Source organism: Corapipo altera, unplaced genomic scaffold, assembly GCF_003945725.1.
Source record: "Corapipo altera isolate COAL_440 unplaced genomic scaffold, ASM394572v1 60, whole genome shotgun sequence".
Classification (NCBI taxonomy): Eukaryota; Metazoa; Chordata; class Aves; order Passeriformes; family Pipridae; genus Corapipo; species Corapipo altera.
Window position 1 is genome coordinate 2331793 of NW_020884912.1, and position 20373 is coordinate 2352165.

The 20373-nt window shown below is 41.5% G+C and overlaps 1 protein-coding gene and 1 long non-coding RNA gene across 2 annotated transcripts in view; one reads left to right on the top strand and one right to left on the bottom strand.

The window, feature by feature from the left end:
* The first annotated feature begins 1249 nt into the window (after positions 1 to 1249).
* LOC113952250 lies at positions 1250 to 5638 on the top strand. The gene is made up of 3 exons (XR_003529476.1): positions 1250 to 1670; positions 4874 to 4978; positions 5239 to 5638. It is a non-coding gene; the product is annotated as an uncharacterized LOC113952250 (long non-coding RNA).
* A 463-nt stretch (positions 5639 to 6101) lies between these two features.
* ADTRP (androgen dependent TFPI regulating protein) overlaps positions 6102 to 20373 on the bottom strand; it is a 29061-nt gene continuing 14789 nt past the window's right edge. Inside the window, exons 4-6 of the mRNA XM_027654095.1 lie at positions 16948 to 17063; positions 13013 to 13164; positions 6102 to 7181 (exon numbers count right to left, since the gene is read on the bottom strand). Coding sequence (XP_027509896.1) covers positions 7138 to 7181; positions 13013 to 13164; positions 16948 to 17063 — 312 coding nt within the window. The 3' untranslated portion in view covers positions 6102 to 7137. The remainder of the gene's footprint in view (positions 7182 to 13012; positions 13165 to 16947; positions 17064 to 20373) is intronic.

The following is a 20373-nucleotide window of genomic DNA, read 5'->3' on the forward strand; positions in this document are numbered from 1 at the left end:
GACAACAACAGGTTGAAGTTCCAGCGGTTGACCAAAGTGCCTCTGCTGTGGCCTGGATTATTGATAGCAGAAAAGCTAAGGTGATCCTTCACTGGTATTTTATGAACTACACATTGGAAATAAATTCAGTAATTAAGGTGGCAGTTTGAAATAACTCCATTTTTTTCCCCCTTTATGCTTTTCTGCAGTTTTGAATTCAATACAGACTGCCCATAAGCTATAGGCTATATGTATACCTAGTGAGTCTATGATCCTTATGATTTCTAGATATTTCTTCTTCAGATGAGGGTTTTCTCACAGTGGGAGGCATAGTCATTTTGTGTTCCTTCAGAAATCCTCATTCAAACTGACTCTTTCTAAAACCAGAGCTGCATAATAGCATCATTTAAGGTGCAATTGCACAACCACTGTGCTCACAAATCATATGCAAGTTTCAGTGACAGGAGTACTCAAATATTTGTTTTCTTTTCACTTATACAACAACATGAAGACAGCTGCTTGACTAAATGCTTCACTGTCTCTTAATATAAATTCTTCCTCATAATGTTTTTCTCTCTTCTATCCTCTACCACTTACTTATTTCTACTCCACCCACTTCCAGTGTTCCTACAAGCTTTTCAAATTGTTCTGCTGTTTTTGGGTTTATTTGTGCTGTGCACCATCCGTGAAGGCATCTCTGGAACTTATAAGTAGTTTTGCAAAGACAACAGTGGGAAGACAGTTACACATCATATTATTTTTGGCTAGATCCTGCAGGAACAGTGACTATTGTTTGGCAAGCTAGCAACAAGGAGGCTGCATTAGTGATGTAAGGATTTAGAGCCTGGGGGTTGTTCCTCGAATGGTTGTGAGCCATTTTAAGGTATGTGTGATTCAACAACACTTGGCAACATCTGTTTTTAAAAAAGAAAAAAAAAAGAGGAAAATGGAAGGTAAAAAAAGGAAAAAAAAGAATAAGGGCAAAACAACCACAAACCTGAAACTATGGATAAAAATAATGTCCTGTATTAACATTTGGTTTTTTCCCTCTTGCACATAATCGTTACCTGTGTTGATCAAAATTGCCAACTTTCTATTTATTTTCCCTCTCCCTGTGATTTTGACTTAATACGATGGTGTTGGTTGGTTGGTTGTGGGATGCCACAGTGGGACAGCATCGGGGGTGTGGGACAGGGGTTGCTTTTGGGCTGGGGCTGCGTTGGACTCACAGATGTGCAAGTGAAATAAGGTCAGTGCCAAAAGACTTCCCCAGTGCTTGAGGAGCAAACGCTAGCGCATCTGTGGGGATTCATGAGTCGGGTCTGGTAACGCAATATGAATTAACACTGTTTATAATCTTGAAGCGAGCCCCGGTCGCTCCGTCCCGGAACGTCACCGGTAACGCTGAAATCGCCCACAACCGCACACAGCGCTGCAACGACCCGCTGTGGGAGAGAGCTAGCAGGCTTCCGGGATGGGAGTCGGCCCTTCCCGGAGCTTGGGGGTGGCAGGGCTCCCCCCGGGAATTCCACCGGCAGCTCCCGCTCCCGCCCGTGCCCCGCCGTGCTCCGCGCAGCCAGCAGGCGGCGCTGTGGGGCCGTGCCGCCCGCGGTTCCTGTGGCCAGGGAATGGCAGCGAAGGGAGCGGTCACGGCGTCTGAGCCCCGGGGGCAGCGGAGGTGCCGAGTTCGGGTTCGGTTCTCTGGGCGGCGGGAGGGGAGAAGCCCCGGCGGCAGCGGTATTCCGCACTTCAGTGCTGAAAACAGGGGCGCTGGTGGGGCCGCCCCTCGAGTCCGGTGTTCAGTTTTGGGTCCCTCGCTGCAACAAAGACGTTGAGGTGCTGGAGCCTGTCCAGAGGACAGAGGAGCTGGTGAAGGGTCTAGGGGACAAGACTGATAGGGAGGAGCTGAAGGACCTGGGGTTGTTTAGCCTGGAGAAAAGCATGCTCAGGGGAGGCCTTATTGCTCTCTACAACTACCTGAAAGGAGGGTGTAGCCAGGTTGGAGCCGATCTCTTCTCCAAGGTAATAAGTGACAGGACAAGAGGAAACAGCCTCAAGTTCACAGAGTATCACACAGTCACAGAATATTTTGAGTTGGAAGGAACCCACAAGGGTGGTCAAGTCCAGCTCTTAGCCCCGCACACGACCGTTCCCAAGAGTCACACCATGTGCATGAAAGTGTTGTTCAAACACTTCTTGAACTCCCTCAGTCTTGGTACTCTGACCACTTCCCTGAGGAGCCTGTTCCAGTGCCTAGCCACCCTCTGGGTGAAGGATCTTTCTCTAATATCCAACCTAGACCTCCCCTGATACAACTTCATGCTATTCCCTCAGGTCCTGTCACTGGTCACCACAGAGAAGAGATGGTGCCAGGGGAGGTTTAGATTGGATATTAGGAAGCATCTCTTCACTGTAAGGGTTGAAGAATTGTCAGGCACTGGAACAGGCTGCCCATGGAAGTGGTGCAATCACTGTCCCTGGAAGCATTCAAAAGACATGTAGATGTAGCACTTGGAGACATGGTTTAGTGGTGGACTTGGCAGTGCTGGGTTAATGTTTGAATTCAATCATCTTAGAGGTCTTTTCCAACCTTAATGAGCTTATGATTCAAAGTGTGGTTCTTCCCTTTTTGAGGCACACTTCCACAATTGTCCTTCTCTCTGTCCATATCTAGAAAAACCTGATGAAAAGAAATGCTTAATCATGGAGCTCTTCTTATATACATGTGTCCTCATTTCCCACTTGGGCACTGATGCCTGGACACAGTGAGCCCTGCTGTGGACGTGCCATGGGAGCATGTGGCTGTCACATAACCACAGCCTGTGTGAGCTCTGACTCAGCACTGAGACTTCTCCCATGTTATGGGGAGTTCCTTCTGCTGGCCAAGGCAGGGAAGGGTGCTTCATGAGCCTGAACAAGAACAGCCCCTTGTAAACCCCTGGGTGAGAGTTCCGCCAGCAAGGCAAAATGTTGTGTTGCCTGCTCAACGCCCCCTGTCACCTCCAAGCCTGGGGCCAGCCACCTCTGCAGCACAGTTTGTCAACTGGGGGCCTGCACTCCTCACAGATGGGCCTTTGCCTGTGTGCACGTATTGTGTGCCTGCGTTCTGTGCCAGATCCAGGGGATGCTGCTACCAGAGCTTTTGATCCTGATGTGGAAGAACAGCAGTAGAAGGAAAACCTGGAGTTTCCAAACACAGGCAGAAGTGATGGTGTATTGTAACACATGATCTTTTATCAGACTAAGTGATGGATCTGTCTTTCACCTGCCAGCTGGTGATGGCATCATCACTGGGTGGTTCCACATCACAAACTTGAATTAGCGTCTCAAAACGAAAAGCAGGTTGGTGTTGGTATACATTGGTTTCCATCTCCTCTCCTTAAGGAACGTAGTCCATACCAACAGTGAAATCATATTGTTCTACATACTTGGAGGAGGTAATTCTGTTTGTCTTGGGTGTAGAATAAAGCATTATTTTCTTTTCTATGTGCTGTTCTCCAGGTAGTAAGGGAAATTACCCTCTCAAGCCTAAAGGAACTTGAAGGTTTGCTTAAATGATTTGAGAACAGTTGATAGAAGGTGACAGTTGAAACACCAAGTATTAAATTTTATAACTCAGAACTATTATTGGGCCATATCCTAGAGGTTTAACTCAAGCTCTTGCTTTTAAAAGCAACATCAGTGTTTGGAAGTTAAACTGAAGTGTATTGACATCAAACACCTTAGGTATTTGGTTTGCTTTTCAGAAACATTAAACTCCTTGCAGGGTAGGGCCTCTGGAGACTTAAAAAAAGGCAAAAAATCTGCTTTGGAGCTTTGGGCCACTTTTTACGAGCTCTGGCCTATTGGAATTGTATTTGGTTTTTACCTGATTTTTTTTTCCAAATGGTTAATTCAAGGACAAGCAGGTCTTTGCTGTAAGAAGGAGCTTTAGTTCAAGAGCACATCTTGACATTGGTGTTATTCATATGAATCCACCCAGCCAATAATCTCTTCCTCTGAGGTAAAAGGTTATTACAGATACTCAGTAAGATTAAATACTAACAAAAAAATATTATGAACCCGTACATGAATGCAATTATTTTTTCCAATATTTACTGAATAACTTGCCTGGGAAGTGGGTCTTAGTTTGGCTCTCATGGTTGATTCTAAGCCTTCTCTTACCCAGACCCCCGAGACTCTGGTTAATTTTGTGGCACAAAATATTTAATTATGTGCTCTGCCAAGTGAATACAAGGTCTCAAATTGAATTTCAGTGTCCCTGGGCAACTATTTTAGACACTTTGGTAGAATGTAAATGCGTATTTTCTGCATGCCAGATCCTGGCTACATATCCATCAAAGTAAATCCTCAGTAGTTCCACTGAAGGCTTGGAACAATCCTAAATTATGTTATTGAGGTCAGATTGTGACCCTGAAGCTCTGGCAGGCACCCAAACCAAGAAATTTGTGTGGGAAACAGGGGATGGAATAAAGTAGCACTTGCCTATGCTTTTTGTGGGAGTAAACTGTTACAAAGGTGTGAGTTAAGATGAAAGCTCCTAATGGTGGTGGATATTGCTGTCCAGCTGTTTCTGCTGGAAACATCTGTGTGTGTGTGTGTATGGGATGAGTCCCTATTTTCTAATGGCTCTCTGTCTCAACTAACAACCAATTTTGCTTTTACCTCCCCTTACTATTCCCATCCCCCTCACTCACTCTGAAGTAAAACCACTTAATCTTATAAAACAAAAGTCCAGGGGTATGTTCTAGTTTAGGTGGGTTTTTTTCCTCTGGAGAATTTAATCCTTCATTTTCTCTCTGCCAGTGGCAGGTCTAAATAGTATTAGTTAATTGTGGTTGTCATACCGCAGATTGCACCGTTGAAAAAAATAATTGCTGTTTTTTCACCCAAGGCTTTAAGCAGCGGTCCCTCCGTCGGAATGGGAGGACATCGTTTCCCTGCCCATTGAGACTGCACCGTGGAGCAGCATGAAAGGATTGCTGTACAGCTGTGCTGGGTGAGGGGGCGGGCATCTCATTCAGTAATAACATCTAATTTATACAGCCGTGAAAATCTACGGCTATAAATAAACAGTTCTGACTGACTTTTGCATACTTACTCAAAATAAAATGATAGAGGGTAATGGACTGGAAAGAGAAATCTGGTGTAAATGTCGTAAAGGGCAGATCCTCACTCAGAACACCTCGGTAAAGCCTTTTGGAAATCACAGGGAAAACGTTGATTTGTGAGCAATGACACATGGTTTCCCCCTTTCAGGGCTTCAAGAACATCAGAGAAAGGAGAAAAACAAGCCCAAGATCCCAGCAGTTGTGTTCTGAGGACAGGCATTCCTGATTGCTTTCCCAAAGTGCATGACTGGAATCCACCTTCTCTCCATACAGGATGTAGCAGAGAACAGTGCCTCTTCTGAGCCCTTTTCAAAGAAAGAAGTGACGTCTCCCGTGATTCTCCTCAAAGCCCTAGTTTTAAATCCTCCTTAAATGCCCTGTAGTCCAGCAGCACAGTCACCACATCAGATCCCAAAGGTACCCTGGTGTGAGCAAGAGCTTAGGGTGAAATCTGCCATTCAAATCCTCTGGTTGGAAGTGGAAAGACCTATCCCTCTGTTCTGGGGACCAGACTTTGTTTTGAGTTTCTGACATTTAAACTGTTTGTACTGGACTATAAGTACAAAATAAAAGAATTAAAAAAAAAAAAGAAAGAGAGAAAGAGATAAAAATGCACAACAAACCTGCACTTTCTCTTCTTCCCTAATTCCCTTCATGATTTTTCTTCTGTCTCTCTTTCCTCTCACCAGCATCTTCCAGCTGAATTCTTTCCATGTTCTCCTTTAGCTTCAACAGAAAAGGAGGGAGGGGCGTGTTTGTGTGTGGGGACATGTAACAGTTTACATTCCCCTTGCAAAGTTAGCTAGAGCGAGTTATCTAGATAAGCTGGGAAATACTGAATGCGTGCACGTCTTTCATTAACTTAGTTTACAGTCTAGGTCTAGTATGTTAACTTCCCAGATTAGAATTTTTATCAGGTGCTTAGCATATGAGAAGAACAATCTTATGTATACACATTATCTTTTATTGCTCACAGGCAGCTTACAATGTGTTTCATTTTTACTAAGCTCCAGCAGCGTTCGAAAGGTGAAAATAACACCCCGGTGAACTGCATGCACAGTAGCTCTAAGCGAGGGTTTTGGCAATGAGCACAGAGTTAGACATTTAAGTACTGCAACTAGTTTCAAATCCTCTTAAAATGCAAGAATAATAACAAAGATTTTTTTCGTTTTCACATTGACCATTATGGAACACTTATGTACTTTCAGACTTGCCTGTTTATTGGAGTTTGCAAAGCAGATCTCCAGTGTTTTAGATGTTAACAAGACGTTGAGGCTAATAACAGAAATCAACTATATTGAGGAAGATTAGTAAACATGTGAATGGAGTGTAATTATATGGCAGGCAGCTTTATGTTAAACAGTGCTTTAAATTAACATGCTTTCTGTCAAAGCAATCATACAGTCAGTATAATTAGGTTACTTTTGCTGTGAGATTAACTGAAACCAAGAAAAATGAAGAAAGTTTTGCCCTCAGATTTCCTGTTAAAATGGAGGGGAGATATTAAGCATATTAATATTACAGAAAGTTTCTTATTAGAAGAACTTGGCTTCATGGTGAACTTTCTGAGCAGACATTTCTAATTACAGTCCTTGTTAGCCCAATTTGTTATCTAGCTAGCTTGGAAGTCACAGCACTGTTAAAATTATCTCTCCTCTTAATTTTTTCCAGACTTGATGAAGGGCAATCCAAACAAGAGTTGGCTTGCTTTCACAGGTCTTTCACAGAGTGGTGCCAAGCTCATGAGGGAGTACATTTACCAGTGACGAGTTTTAACCATGGACACATCCTCACGTACATTGTGCAAGAGATGAGAAATCTGTGTAAACAGATGAACACAATTTTCTTATTCATAGCAGTTTCAGAGTTATCATGTAAGAGGCAAACATTTCATTTTTTCCACCAGTTTTCCATATGTCTGATGTCATAATGGCTTCACCAGAAGCTGCAATGCATTGGAGAAAGGATTTATCACAGCTGCATTTATTTTCCTCTACTTCATGGGTTCAGCATTCATGGAGAGATCGTTTGGCTTCAAGAGAAGAATTCACTTGCTTCTCCATTTGTGGTCCAGTATTACTATTGAATCTCCTGTTTGGACACAGAGGAGAAGATATTATTGGGGGGGGCAGGATATAGAGGGTGGGGGAAGGCCCATTAGGAGGAGGATGTGAACCTGGCCCAGCCTCCCAACATCCCTGGGGAACTCTACCCATCTGGGAGTGGGAGTAAACTACGAGTGCATGTCTTGGAACAGCTACTAATGCTAAAGTGCTGCAGAAGTCAAATGAGCCTGGGATGTCCCCAGCAAGTAACCTATTACTCAACTACTGAGGAATGATTTGAAATGTACCATGGGCCTCATCCATTGAGAATAATTGTGCTTTGCCAGTGGGAGAAAGTATCTACCACCAAGCAAACCTAGCTTGGGGTGAGAGTATGTGAAAAACTTTAAAAATAAAGCTTGTCTAGAAAAGCAGCAGATAGATTTGCACTTGGATATCTGGAGAATCCTCACATGGCTGGTCAGGACAGCACAGGACCTACTGAAATCCCACAGCTTTCTGAAGCACCACTTAGGGACCAGTTGTGCTACTGTGGGGCACCACATGTGGCAATAATCAAATATATTTGGGTACATTATCTAACACACTGTCTCAGCCTCTCTTCTTCCCTGATGATGATCATTCACTCACATGTGACTCTCTTTTATATGTTCCTTCCATGTCCATAGACCTCTGAGGCTCTGAAACACTAATTGCTGTATTTTATTTCTCTCCAGCCTGCATAGCATTTGGCGATTGACCTGATATGGAACAGAATCTTGGCATTTATTCCTTCCGAAATGATCCTGTATTTTGTACAGACCAAACAGATATTTTGAAGACCACAAAGAAAAAAATAGCCTCTTAGGCCAGGGCCAGCATGTTAACCAGCACCTGTTAATGTCTGGCCTCCACTGATGAAATCATAAGCCCTGGGTTGCCACAGCTTCTGATCTGGTCTGCCTCCAGTGGATCGTCAGATAAGGTTATCACCGAGAGCAGGACATGTAAGAGGTAGTGCAGATTTCCTTTAAACAGCCAGTTGTCTCTACCCGAGGGGTAAGCTGCAGCTTGGGGGAATGACAAAGATGAAAGATATAAATATGCCATCACAGGTTTGTGGCACAACTACGACGAATGGATGAGACCAATGTAAATACTCATATTTGCAAACTCTGGGATTTAAATCCTCTTAAATTTGAGTTCCACCAGCAATATAGTGAAATTACAGATATAAACTTTTTTTTTCACTGAAAGGAAGAGATAAACTTGGACTCATTCTTTTTTTTTTAAAGGCATGATACAACAAATTAAGATATCTTCTGGAAAGGAGTCTGAGTTTAAGAATCTCTTCTGGATACTGCAATAACTAGGGGTGTAACTAGTGCCTGGAGTGATAACTACCTGCAGAATATCAGCATTTTAACATGCATACAAAAACTGTTGTTCATAAGCCTGTACCAGTACATTGGTAATACAACTTCATACCCCACACAGTGGCCCTTTGCATCCCTTTATCTGTCATTTGGGTTTCTGCAGTCTCAAGGTCTGTTCAGAAGAATGAGAGCATCAAGAATTCAATCTTTTTATAGTATTGCCTTGCATTACAGAGATTTGTATGGTGCCACATAGGCTGGATTTCCCAATAGCTGGCAACAGGGTATCAAGAGAACTTGGTTTCAAAAGCACATAAATACAAAAATAAAACTCAGAGAAAATAATCATGTTACATGTTTCTGGAAAGTGCATTTAGTGCAAAAGTGCTCCAGAAAAGAAGAGGAAAAGCAGGTTAATGAGAAGATTGCTACCTAACTTTAGTTCAACCTTAAATAAATACATAAATATGATGCAGCAATGTCTTCCCAAGATATTCAAGAGCTCGTAGAAGATCTGGAGGAGCACGTGCGTCTATGGACTGAGCATGAGAAAGTTACTCCACCATAAGTTTTCTCTCTTTCCTGAGAGCAATGGCTTATTCTTGTTGTGCTGCCTTATCCCTTGCTTTATAATATCTTTAATTTTGGCTTTGCCCTTGCTGATGTTCCTCAGCCAGCTGCTGGCCAAAGCTTTCCCTTTTGGAATACAGCAAACATACAGCTGGGTCTGTGGGAACTGCTGCCTGCTCTGACAGTCAGCCTCCCTTCCTCCCTTTCTGCCTTGTTTCTATCCCAAAGGACAGTTCCACCACCTGGGGATGAGCATCCCTCTGGATTTGGTAGAGGCTTTGTGATTGTAAAACCTTGCAAGGGGTTTGCCTGGTATCCCTTAGGAGGCGTTTCAATCCCTGGTGGAGCAGTAGTTGTTGCTAGCTACAGCTTCTCTCCACCTACATTTCAAAGTATTGAAATGAAGCAGCTGATGAATGTTGTTTTGGGGTTTTTTTTTCAGATATATTGGAAGACAAATGAATCTGCTTCAAATGCTGGTTCTAGAGAAGAAATCTCAGTTGAAATGCTGCTCTGTCTGATGTGGAGAAATTTGATCCAAATTTCTCCCAAGGATCTGGTTGTCTCAACAAGAGCAAAACCCGAAGGAACACTGCTTTGCTTTATTTTTGAGGATTCTAGTTTGACTGGTCAAAGGAACATGAGATCAGTTGCCTATGTGATGTTTTCCACCCATCAGGAATGGGAGAAGCTATCACGTGGTTGATCTTTGCTACTCAGACCCTGCAGCCAAATTGTTGACTGAGGTAAATTTATGGCAGTAAAAGAATCAGCTCATTGTTTCAAATTATCCTCTTTGGAGTTTCTGTATTGCTCAACATTGTCTTGTACTCTAGAAACTCTGGGATTTAAAACAAAAAGAAGTCATTACTGGTACTATTTTCTGTGCCTCTCAGGCTGTGCAGCTGGGTTGCCTTAGTTACCACCAATCCAACTGTGCAAGGGGAGGGAGAGGCACATGAGAGAGAATACATTTTTAAAACCTCCAATACTGTATGAAGCAGTTTGTCTATAAATAATAAAATTAATTTAGGGTATGTCATCTTCTAGTTGTTCTGAAAAGCAAAAACAAGGTTATATTATTCTACAACCTGGATTTTCTAGCTCTCAGAAGTGATACTGTATCCTTTTGGTCAAGCACAGGACAATTACTTGCTTGAAGCAGAAAGCTGCCATCTGTAGTCTTTGGAATAAGTTGGAACTAACTAAGTGTGAAAAAGAGTAAATATTTATGTAGCTGGTTTTAGGAAAAGTAATAGTGGCTCGGAGTTATAAAGGAATGGGGAAGAGTCCATAAGAAACATGCTATGCTGTGGGACAAGCTTCATTTGCAGCCTACAGTCTGCCACACGATCTATGTCCAGAAGGAAATCAGGCTTGCCACGCTGGTGGAGCTATTTGTTAATTATTTCTTGCACCTTCGAGTAAACACATCTGGGCACAAACTCAGCAACCGTTCTTCCTTTGAGTGGGAAAGAAAGAAAAAGCAACAACAACCCTGGAGTTTTTTCCTTTGGGGAGGATCCTGGTGCCAGCAGCCAGGGCAGGGGGCTCTGCCTCGTCAGATCGCACTGGCATCAGGTCCGATTGCTCGGTGGCTCCAGGTGTTATTGAAGAAGGTCTTTTCAGATGCGCCTATAGGAACCTAGTGGATAATTACATTGCTCTGTAACCCAAACTGGGCCTTTGGGGGACTGAGCAGGAAGCAAAAGAGAGATCAAAAGTGCCCTTCCCTGTACATTTTCTTTTCAGGGAAGCGGGAGGTGGGCAGAGTAGAGAGTACAGAAAGGTGAAGAGATCTGTCCTCTACCACCACAGATTGTTTTACTTTGTGTGGGGGGGTTGGTTTTTGTTTTGTTTTGTTTTCTGCAGGGTCATCTTAGCTGCATCATCTGCCTTATTGTGATGGGAAAGTGAGACAGGAAGGGGTAGGATGAAAAAAGGTACACGGAGCCATTTTTTCTGGGGGAACAAAGGTATGCTGGAATTGTGTCTTCATTCAGTTTGCAGCTCTTTTTATTCTGGTAGTGCTGAGCCAAAGATTTGTCTCAATCAGGAACATATTAAGAATTTGGCACACTGTAATTTGGAATAGCTTCCCTGTGGCTGTGCTTCAATGCTTATTGGGACCTTGTTATCGACACCAGCTTAAGGAAGTCCTACCCTTCTCTTGAGTGGACACAGCTGGGAAATGAATTGGGAAAAAGACTTTGTACCAACATGGGGAACTGTAGCTCAAGGGAAATATCTTGCACATGGGTGAAAACACCATGTAATTGTTAAGGCCAGGATTTTATGGCTCCTTTGAAAAATATCAAGTATGCATGGAGAGGCAGACCCACCACACACAGGAGGCCTCCAGGGATCACAAGAGCACATCATGTATCAGTGGAGAATATCATATATACTGTGTTTATATACATACTCTGAGGTTGCATTCATGCTACCACAACTGGGGGTGCTTTTCAGCTTTTTTGTGTGCACAGAAAAGTTGAGAAGTTGAGTGCTTGCCCCAGTTTATTTAGTCAGCTGTTCAAAATGTGGTTTTGCAGTTAATTTGATCTCTGCTTAGTATGACCTTTTGTCCAATCAATTAACACATTGGAAATCAAATTATCTCAATTCTGATGATCTCCAATGTATGCATCAGGCATACTCTAGGCCTGAAATTACTATACTCTGACATGAAAAAAAATCTGATACGTAGATGTATCAGATATCTCATATAAAGACTCACACTGTCTTGTAGTGATGATGTGGTCTTTGACTGGTAATAGTTACTATTTATGTGATACATCTGAAACCGGAACTAGTGTGGAAAGGCTGCAAATCAGTTTTCATTTACCAGCAGTCCTCATATCATGTTTATGCAGAATAGAATGCAGCCAGAATTTCCAAACGTTGACATGCAGACCAAGCATCTTATTTGCAAAGGTATCAAGCGGTGAAGTTGGTTATTCAGCACATTTGAAAGTCAATCTGCTGCTTTTAGGTAGCTGAGTATGGATAGTGAGAGACTAGCTACAGACACTCTACTTTGGCTTGACAGGCATGTGAGACTTTGCAAAATGGATCAGGCATCAAATGTTCCCTGAGAACAGAGGGAGGTTGTCTTGTTTATTTTCAGAGGTGTTTTTGCAGTGTTTTTTCTTTCATCAGAAAGCCAGTTTAAGAAATTGCAAATGTTCACACATTTGTCCTAAATAAAATACACTCATTTTTCTGACAGAAACACTTTCATCCTCATAAACTTAATCTTGAATTAAAAAGGAAAGAGGAAACCAGAAGGGATAATGATGACAAAAACAACAGTAACAACAACAATAATGATAATATCCAATGCCAAACACCCAAAGGTGCTTCCTCAGTTCTTTCTTTCCTCCAGCTGTTGAATGTGTCCTCCTAAACCATTTTTTCCGAAGTGCCTATTTGTCCAAGAAAGCTGTCTTTCATTTTCCTTAAATCACTACTAGTTATAACACTACCAAAGCAGAAGGGAGAAATTCTCAAGAGTTTGTAAAACTTTCTGAAGTGCTGTTTTATTCATGGAGCTGCTGCCATGATGCTTTTGCTTGGATACAGTAATGCATTTTTATAAATTGTCAGCAAACAGTGCTATTCCCTAGTCTGACAAACACCACGTGATGCAGGTGTAAGAGTTTTAGCCTGGGAGACAAGGCTTCTCTGGACCCTTCTTTGAGTAGGAGTTCAAAACCAGTGATTATGTTTGTAAGAGGTGCTTCTTTAGCCACATTTGAGAAAGCTGGCCTGGCCTTTTTTCTGGTAGGGTTGGGATCCTTGCTTCAATCGCTATCAGATACCCAAAATGCCATCACCCCCCTTCCTCTCCCTGCCTGCCTAAGCAATCACAGCAATTAATTTTTGATTTGTTTTCATATGGATAGAAGTAATAAACAAAACTTGGACTGACCCCATATCATACGGTTGAGGAACTCTCCAAAATTGTAGAAAGAGACGATGACAGCAAGGCTACCGGCAAAAAAGGCTGCTAGTCCAGGTGGGCTGAACAAAGCAAAGAGAGGATATACCCATTCTCCTGTTACAGAATAAATCCACAGGACCCTAGGCAAGGAAGGAGAGAAATCACCTTTGGTTAGGACCATTCAGTTAGAAGAACCACTTAACAATTTCTAACTCCTGAAAGGCCAAGTTATCAAAATGGTCTTGATACAGAGAAAATTAGATCAGCTGTCTATACATCTCCTCAGCACTTGGGCTATTTGCTGTGAAGCACACTTAAGCAGCTGCTAAATTAAATGGGTTTCAGTGCGGGTTGAAATGCACAAAATGTTCTGCTGTCACCCTGGTGACATTGGCTATTAACAGCAGTAAAATAACACTAAAACAGCAAAATGTTCCTGAACCGGGATGTGCACTTGTATACGTTAAGTGAAACTTATTCAAATAAGCTCTCACATGTGTTTGCTCTCTATTTACAACAGCTTTTCAGCCCCTATCCAGATCTCGAGGGCTTGTGGAGACAGTGCTGTTTCTCTCTGCCTCAATCCTGCTGCTGTTGACCACTGTTTTGAGGAGTGGAAAGAAGTTTTCAGGGGGTAAGAGGGCAAGGACAATTCTCCAGCATCTTTTCTTTTGGTCTAAGAAGAGGAAGAGAAGAGGAATGGGTAGGTAGGAAACTGATGCAGCTGCTTCACTCCTTTTTTCCAGAACTCTTTGTAAAGCATAGTTTGAAAAAGAAGGAAAAGAAAAAAGATTAATATGCCTGCTTTATAGGTTTTATTTTCTTCTACTTAGGCCCTCTCTTTCTGCCTTTTTCTTCTCTCAGAAAACATGTTGTAGTGCCTGGCAGTTCACTGATACTATTCTCATTGTTTATGGCTCATAAGAGTGGTTGGTAGAAAACACCTGAACTTAAGAATATAAAAGTGGTCTTTATATACTAAATATAGGAAAAAAATAAATTTTTTGTGACTAAAATTATTTATATTTGTGTTGAATATGTAAATAATATAAGAAATAGGGCTGGTCTCCAGTGATTATTGTAAGATTGTGCCATTCTAACAATGGGCAGCACTTGTCTAAAACAAAGCTTTGGGTCCAAAAGATGCTAAAAGGTTTAATTCTTGATTAGAAAAACCCCACATATAAGGTAAATGCTATACTTTCCACCATCAGTGCTAACATGGGAATGCAATCCCACTCTTTCTGATGGCAACCAGCCTGCTACCTTATGCTGAGCATCATTTCTCAAAGAGAAGTGACAAACAGGCTGCCCTACTATCTTGCAGCTGTGTCCTGACACTGAGCAATGGGAGAATTCTAAGGACAAAAAAAAAAGTTTGAAAAGACGATTCTTCCTTTCTCTAGTTAAAGAAGGAAAGAGTGGGGCACAAAAAAGGTGGATTTTTACCCTGCCTGTAAATTGAGATTTACTAATCCTCATCAAAGGGATAGAGTGGAGAAATGGAGGGGATTGGTAGTGGAGCTGTCTGGACTGAGCACAGAAATGTTTAAATATAGAGACTTATTTTCATGATTTAAGGTTCTTTCATCAAACAAACAGGGCTGTGAAACACAGAAGTAATTAAAAAAATAAAAGCCTGCAGAAAAGGCCACTGAGAGGCTGAGCAGAAATACTGAAGACCAGGTGCTAACTGGAGCCTGTGCAAATGTCAGCATGTGTTCTTCACTGCACAGGACTACTCTTTCCGTATTGTGTCTCAAACAGTAAAACAGAGAATGAAAACTGCCTTTATTTTATATAACGAGGAGCTAGATTATCTTGATGCAATTTGGCCAGCTGGTGTGTCTCATATGAAGCACTCCACCTTGTGTTCTCAAACCCAAATAAATGACTATGCAGGGTATTCAAAGCTACAGTGAAACCCTGCTCAGAGGCAGGTGCCTGGTGCAAGCCATCACTGGTGCTTAGTTTCTCTGCTACCTTGCAGGGACCAGCTCTCAGCCCATTGACACTGCAGCAATGGCAGTGGCAGTTCAAGGAGAGGCTTTTAGGAAGGACTCTGTTGCTTTTGATACATACAGTGCCTCAATGGGACTATTAAATCACCAGGTTGCAGCACAAAGAGTAAAATATGTACCTATGTTAAGACTTCAGTGCACAGGCCTGAAATTCTTTATGTTAGTTGAAAGCTGTTGTCTGTGGTTGCAGGGAATCAAGAAGAGGAGGCCAGAAGAAAGCAAATGGGAGGTTCCTTGCTGACTTGGGAGCAGTATTGAAATCCTAATATTTTTATCCAGTCATCAGGGCCCTGGGACAAAGGGGCCAAGCATTCTAAGGGACCACCTTCCACTCAGGACCCTGGCAGCACCATGCAGCACCAACTCACAGAAGGTACTGGGAGGGCTCAATTGTGTTGATGCTTGTGTTAATCCTCATCCTTTGGTGTGGATTCAGATCCTGATATGAATTGTGTCTCCCGAAGGGTGAAATTGCTCAGCCGATAGGAAATTTAGGGGAAGACGTGGCACACATGGCTGTACTAGTTGCTGGAAGAGCAGTCTGGTCTCAAAGACAGTAAAACTCAAATGTCAGAAGACAAGCAAAACAAAGCTGGTGTTAAGCAACTGGGTAAATGAGAACATAGAAAAGGAATTTAGGAAGCCGTGGTCGTAATCCTATTAGGCTCTGGGCTGGATTAGGATAAATGGCTCTTAAGTTCCTTATGTAATGTAACAGTGAAGTCCCCTGCTTCCACAGTCTCTCTTCCACAGACTGATGTGATTCAAGTCACACGTGTGACTTTCATCTGTGCAGTTCATTTTCTATTCCAAATTTTCATTTGGTGGGCTGAAGGTAGTCTCTAGCTGATAGTGCGAACTGGTGGGTAGGAATGGGAATGATGGGTTCCCTCACAGTCCCAGTGACTTCTCAGAAATCTTTGCATGAAGATAGGTCACTTCCCTGCAGACCTGTATTCTCTTGTTGTTATCCTCTTCTTTATCCTCCACCCTAAGGCCTGGATGTTTCCTCAGCTCTGGAAAGTGATATCACAGCATACCCTGAAATTATACAAACCCCTTCCTGAGCAGAGTCTCAACATGAGGCATCCTCAGAGTATTTTGAAGTGTTGGCAGCTGTCCATGGTTATATGAAGTGGTAGTGCCTCCAGACCCCTGTGCTGCAGCCAGGATGCAACAGATGCAAACCCAGTTCCAGGGGTGCATGACGCACACACAGGAGGTACACAGATGGCTATGGGCTGGGGTGGGCGTGCTGATTAGATATACTTTATTCTCTCAAGATTGTTCTCCAAATTACTGGGGATCAACTGTGGTACATTGTTGGAAATGTAGGCGGTGTCCACAGGTGGAGTAGGAGGTGCTAGTGGGGCAGACACCTCCTTGCTACCCATTGGTTTGCAGCTGGCTCGAGTATCATTTTCTGTCTCAGGTTTCTAAACCCAGCCGTGTGTTTCCTTGCCAAATACTGAACTGAATTTTACTCCTCTCCTGCTTCCATGACCCCCAGACCTTTTGAGATTTGGTGTTTTTGCAGTGAGCAAGAGAGCGAGTGGAGGTAAATTTGATGGTACTGGTAGAAATAAAAACTCCAGCCCAGCATAAATAACTCAGAGTACCTTAGAGTTTATGGCAATTTAGTTGTTTTTCTATAAGAGGCCTTAGAAGAGCAGAAGATACTGTGTAAGGTCTCAGTACCTGTACTGTGTTTGAAGAAACCTCATCTACCTACATCTGGAAATAGTTTCCATGGGTCTCAGCTGAAGTTTAAATGATTTCTCCACAGAACAGACTGTTGTCTTCCACGTACCTGGGCGAGAACTTAGATCTAAGTACAGCAATTGGCCTTGTTTTACAAAGTAGATCACTTGAAGAAAATGTTTTAAAATACATAATTCTTACCAACTGATATACAGAAAAGCGACAAATCCCAGTAGAATCAATCCCTTCCTCTTTGCTGGGTAACGGTGTGGCAAGGCAAGGATTTCCAGGAGAGCAAATGGCAATACAGCTGTGTGCTGAGGAAAACAGAGAGTCTGTCACTGACCGATTGCAGTGCCTCACCTTCAGTTATTGCTGATCACAAAGCCCAAGCAACTGCCTATAAGCAAAGGATTATTTAACAATACTGAGTATAATTGTATACAAATGTGCATACTTGGTTTTTTTTCATAGTGAAGTATCCCTACAGTAATGAGCACAAAAATTTTCTTGTTAGTATGATGTAAAAGGTACTGTAATAAGGTTTGCCTGTAGGGTGATCTGTGTTACTTTATAATAGATGAGCTCTCCTTTTGCATTTTTAATGCAATAATTTTTTGTTAATTCCCATTAGAGTACAAAAGTTATTGAACTCTATTGTAATGTGCACTTGAGGATGTAAAAAGTCTGCTCCTTGAACTCATTAAGCAATTGTTGGATTGCCTTTTTGTTCTGTTCAAGTCACTATTGTATTTTATATATTGTCATTTATTACTTACTCCAGTGCAATTGCAGTGTGTTGTGCTTCTCTTTGTAAACTGAAAAATGGGGTGGTAAACATACAGAGGACTTTAGTTAACTGTGATTGAAGATGATGAAGGAACTTCAAAAAAGCTTATTTAAGAATTGGAAAGGAGTTAGCTTGCTGGAGAAGCATGTTTTTCTTCTCTCTCTCTTTTTTTTTTTTTTTTTTTTTTTTAGTCAAAGAGTTTGTATTGTATTAAGTAGATTCAGTTTCAAAGACTTTTATGATAACCGTCTGAGCATGGAGGATTTTCAGCACTGTGCAGACAATTTGGTGGAATTGACTGTTTTGTGGTGAGCGGCTGCCTCCAAGAGGAGGTGGGGATGTTGGGAGCACAGCAGAAGGCCTTCTACTCTGAGATGTTGAATGGAAAGTGTAGTGACTCTTGGGATGCTAATGCCTCAGCTTGTTGACTGATTTGTACCAATTTCAGAAAATAATTTGTTTTGGTGAAATTTCCGCACTGAAAGTTTGGTAATATTCCCTGTGCAAACAAACGACTTCAAGTTGCAATACCTAGGAGAGGTGGCTTAAACAATGTTGAGGAACAACACAGCAAAAACAGTCAGTGAGATGCAAAGAAGAAAACTAAAGCAACTGTAGCTGACTAGTTGGTTAAATTCCTATTAATTAAGGAAATATTTTCATGAGTAGATAGGGGGAGGTATGGGAGCAGGGCAACAGAGGAAGATAGACTTTTAAACAGAAAAAACGTGAAACTAAGGATTTCTTTTGTATTTTTCTCTAAAGGCACAACCTGCTGGATGTATGGTATGAAGTTTCCTCTTGTCCTAAGGAAATGGTTGTAACACTTTCAATGTATGTATCTGTCAGAGACTTTGCTGAGTATCTGGTATGATAGTATGGTGTCAAAGTTTTCTTGCTGTATATTTATAGTATAAGTTGTCACAAATACACATTAAATTCTTTAAATGCACATTGAGCTATATATAGCACACACGAAAACAGTCTTTACCTATTTGTTTGAGACAGACATCCATTTTTGTCTGTTGCTGCCAAGTGACAACTCCCTGGAAGCTGCATGTCCTCCTTCAGCCCTCCCAACACCCCTGGGAGCTGCTATTCATACCTGGCTGTCCTACTATCAAAATAACCCTTTCAGCTTCGTTATCATTTTTTTTAGAGAAAAGAGATAGAAAAGATTTATTTGATGTTCCAGTTTCCCTCAGTCACTGGCATTGAGATTTCCTTCTGTTTTCTTTCACAAAGATATTCTTCAGTTCTACAACCCCCTTACTTGATCACATAGGTCTTGTATCAGTACAAGTGATTCCTGAGTTCATTTATCATGTTTCCTTTGTGAATATAAAGGTTTTTTCTTTTTGTCCACAACTCCTTCTCATGTACACATACACCCCAGGCCAGTAACCATGTGGGAAAATCTTCTCTTGCGTTTCTGCTGTCCCAGAGTCCACTGGTGGTTTCACGTATTTCTGCCAAGCCAAATTTGTCCATTAACAGTAAAATCACAGAGGAATTTCTGTCAAATATCTGAGCATGTTTATGACAGCAGATGCATATTTATACAGCAGACACCAGAGGAACACGAGGATGGCTACAGGGTGCAAAGCTTGCCCTTTGCCTACGACACGCAGCTGGATTTCCACACGATTTTCCTCTTACAGCAGAGGGACGTTGACTTTGGCAACATCGTTAGTGATAGACCATATATCATGGTTAATCATATCTACTGAAAGGCTTTAAAGGCTTCTCATATCCTTCTCAATAAAAAAAAATTTAAAAAAAGTATTTTCTCATTCAAATTATTTTTAACCATAGGTCTCTAGTGCATAGTCATTAAATATATTTTCAACCCTATTTAGCTGAGCTTCATATCCTTAAACTGACGTATATCTGAGGAGTGCAGTATTTGTATGGGGCCAAATTAAAATATACAGTTTTGCCTCCTCCTTTAAAGAAAACTTAATAATTAAGCTCAGATTGACATAGATCAAAATATTGGCAAAAATTGCTGGAAACAGTGACTCATTTTTTATTTCAATTAACAGTTTCTCGGTTTCACATATAAACAGTGAAACTGTCAAAAGTAATTATCACAGAGGGAGAAAGAAACCTATTTCACTCCAAAGTAAGGAAAACAAGCTAAAACAATAGCTCTGTGTACTGATCAGGCTATCAATGAACCAAAGTGAATCAGAGAGCTTTTTTTTACTCTTGGCAGGAATCCTGTTAGTACTTATTTTTATGTTCTTTGAAATATTAATGTATTTACTTGTCTAACAACCTCTGTTTGCTGAGGGAAGCTTTCAGCTTACAAATTTTGCAAGAGCAAAGTATTTTAAAAGCTGGGGTTTTTTATATATTTCTATAATGAAAAGATAAAAGTTATGGGACTTTCCAAATTATCAGAGGCCTTTGGTTAGCTAATCACACTTTTAATCTGAATTCTGCTTCCAAACATTCAATTTTAAAATCCTTTCTGTCTCTTTTTGGCACTTATTATGATTTTTAACTTGTGTTTGGTTTCTCTGCTTCTTTCCTTACAAACTCAGGTGAATCTGAACTAGTTAAAAAATTGAAAATTTATTTTTGTAGCTCATAAACTCTGGCATATGAATACAGGGGAAGAAAGTTTCTTAAACATCTGTTGAACTTTATCTGAAACATTGGCATGTTAACTCATATCCTGCAGAGAAGAACATTCTTCTCCTTCTTTACTTTTTTTTCCCAGGATACGTTTCAGGTTCATCAGTTTAAACTGAGATAAATAGTCCTCTCTGAATATTTTTTCCACTGTTTGGTAAGTCCATATGGAATTTTTACTTCCCATGTTTTGAGTA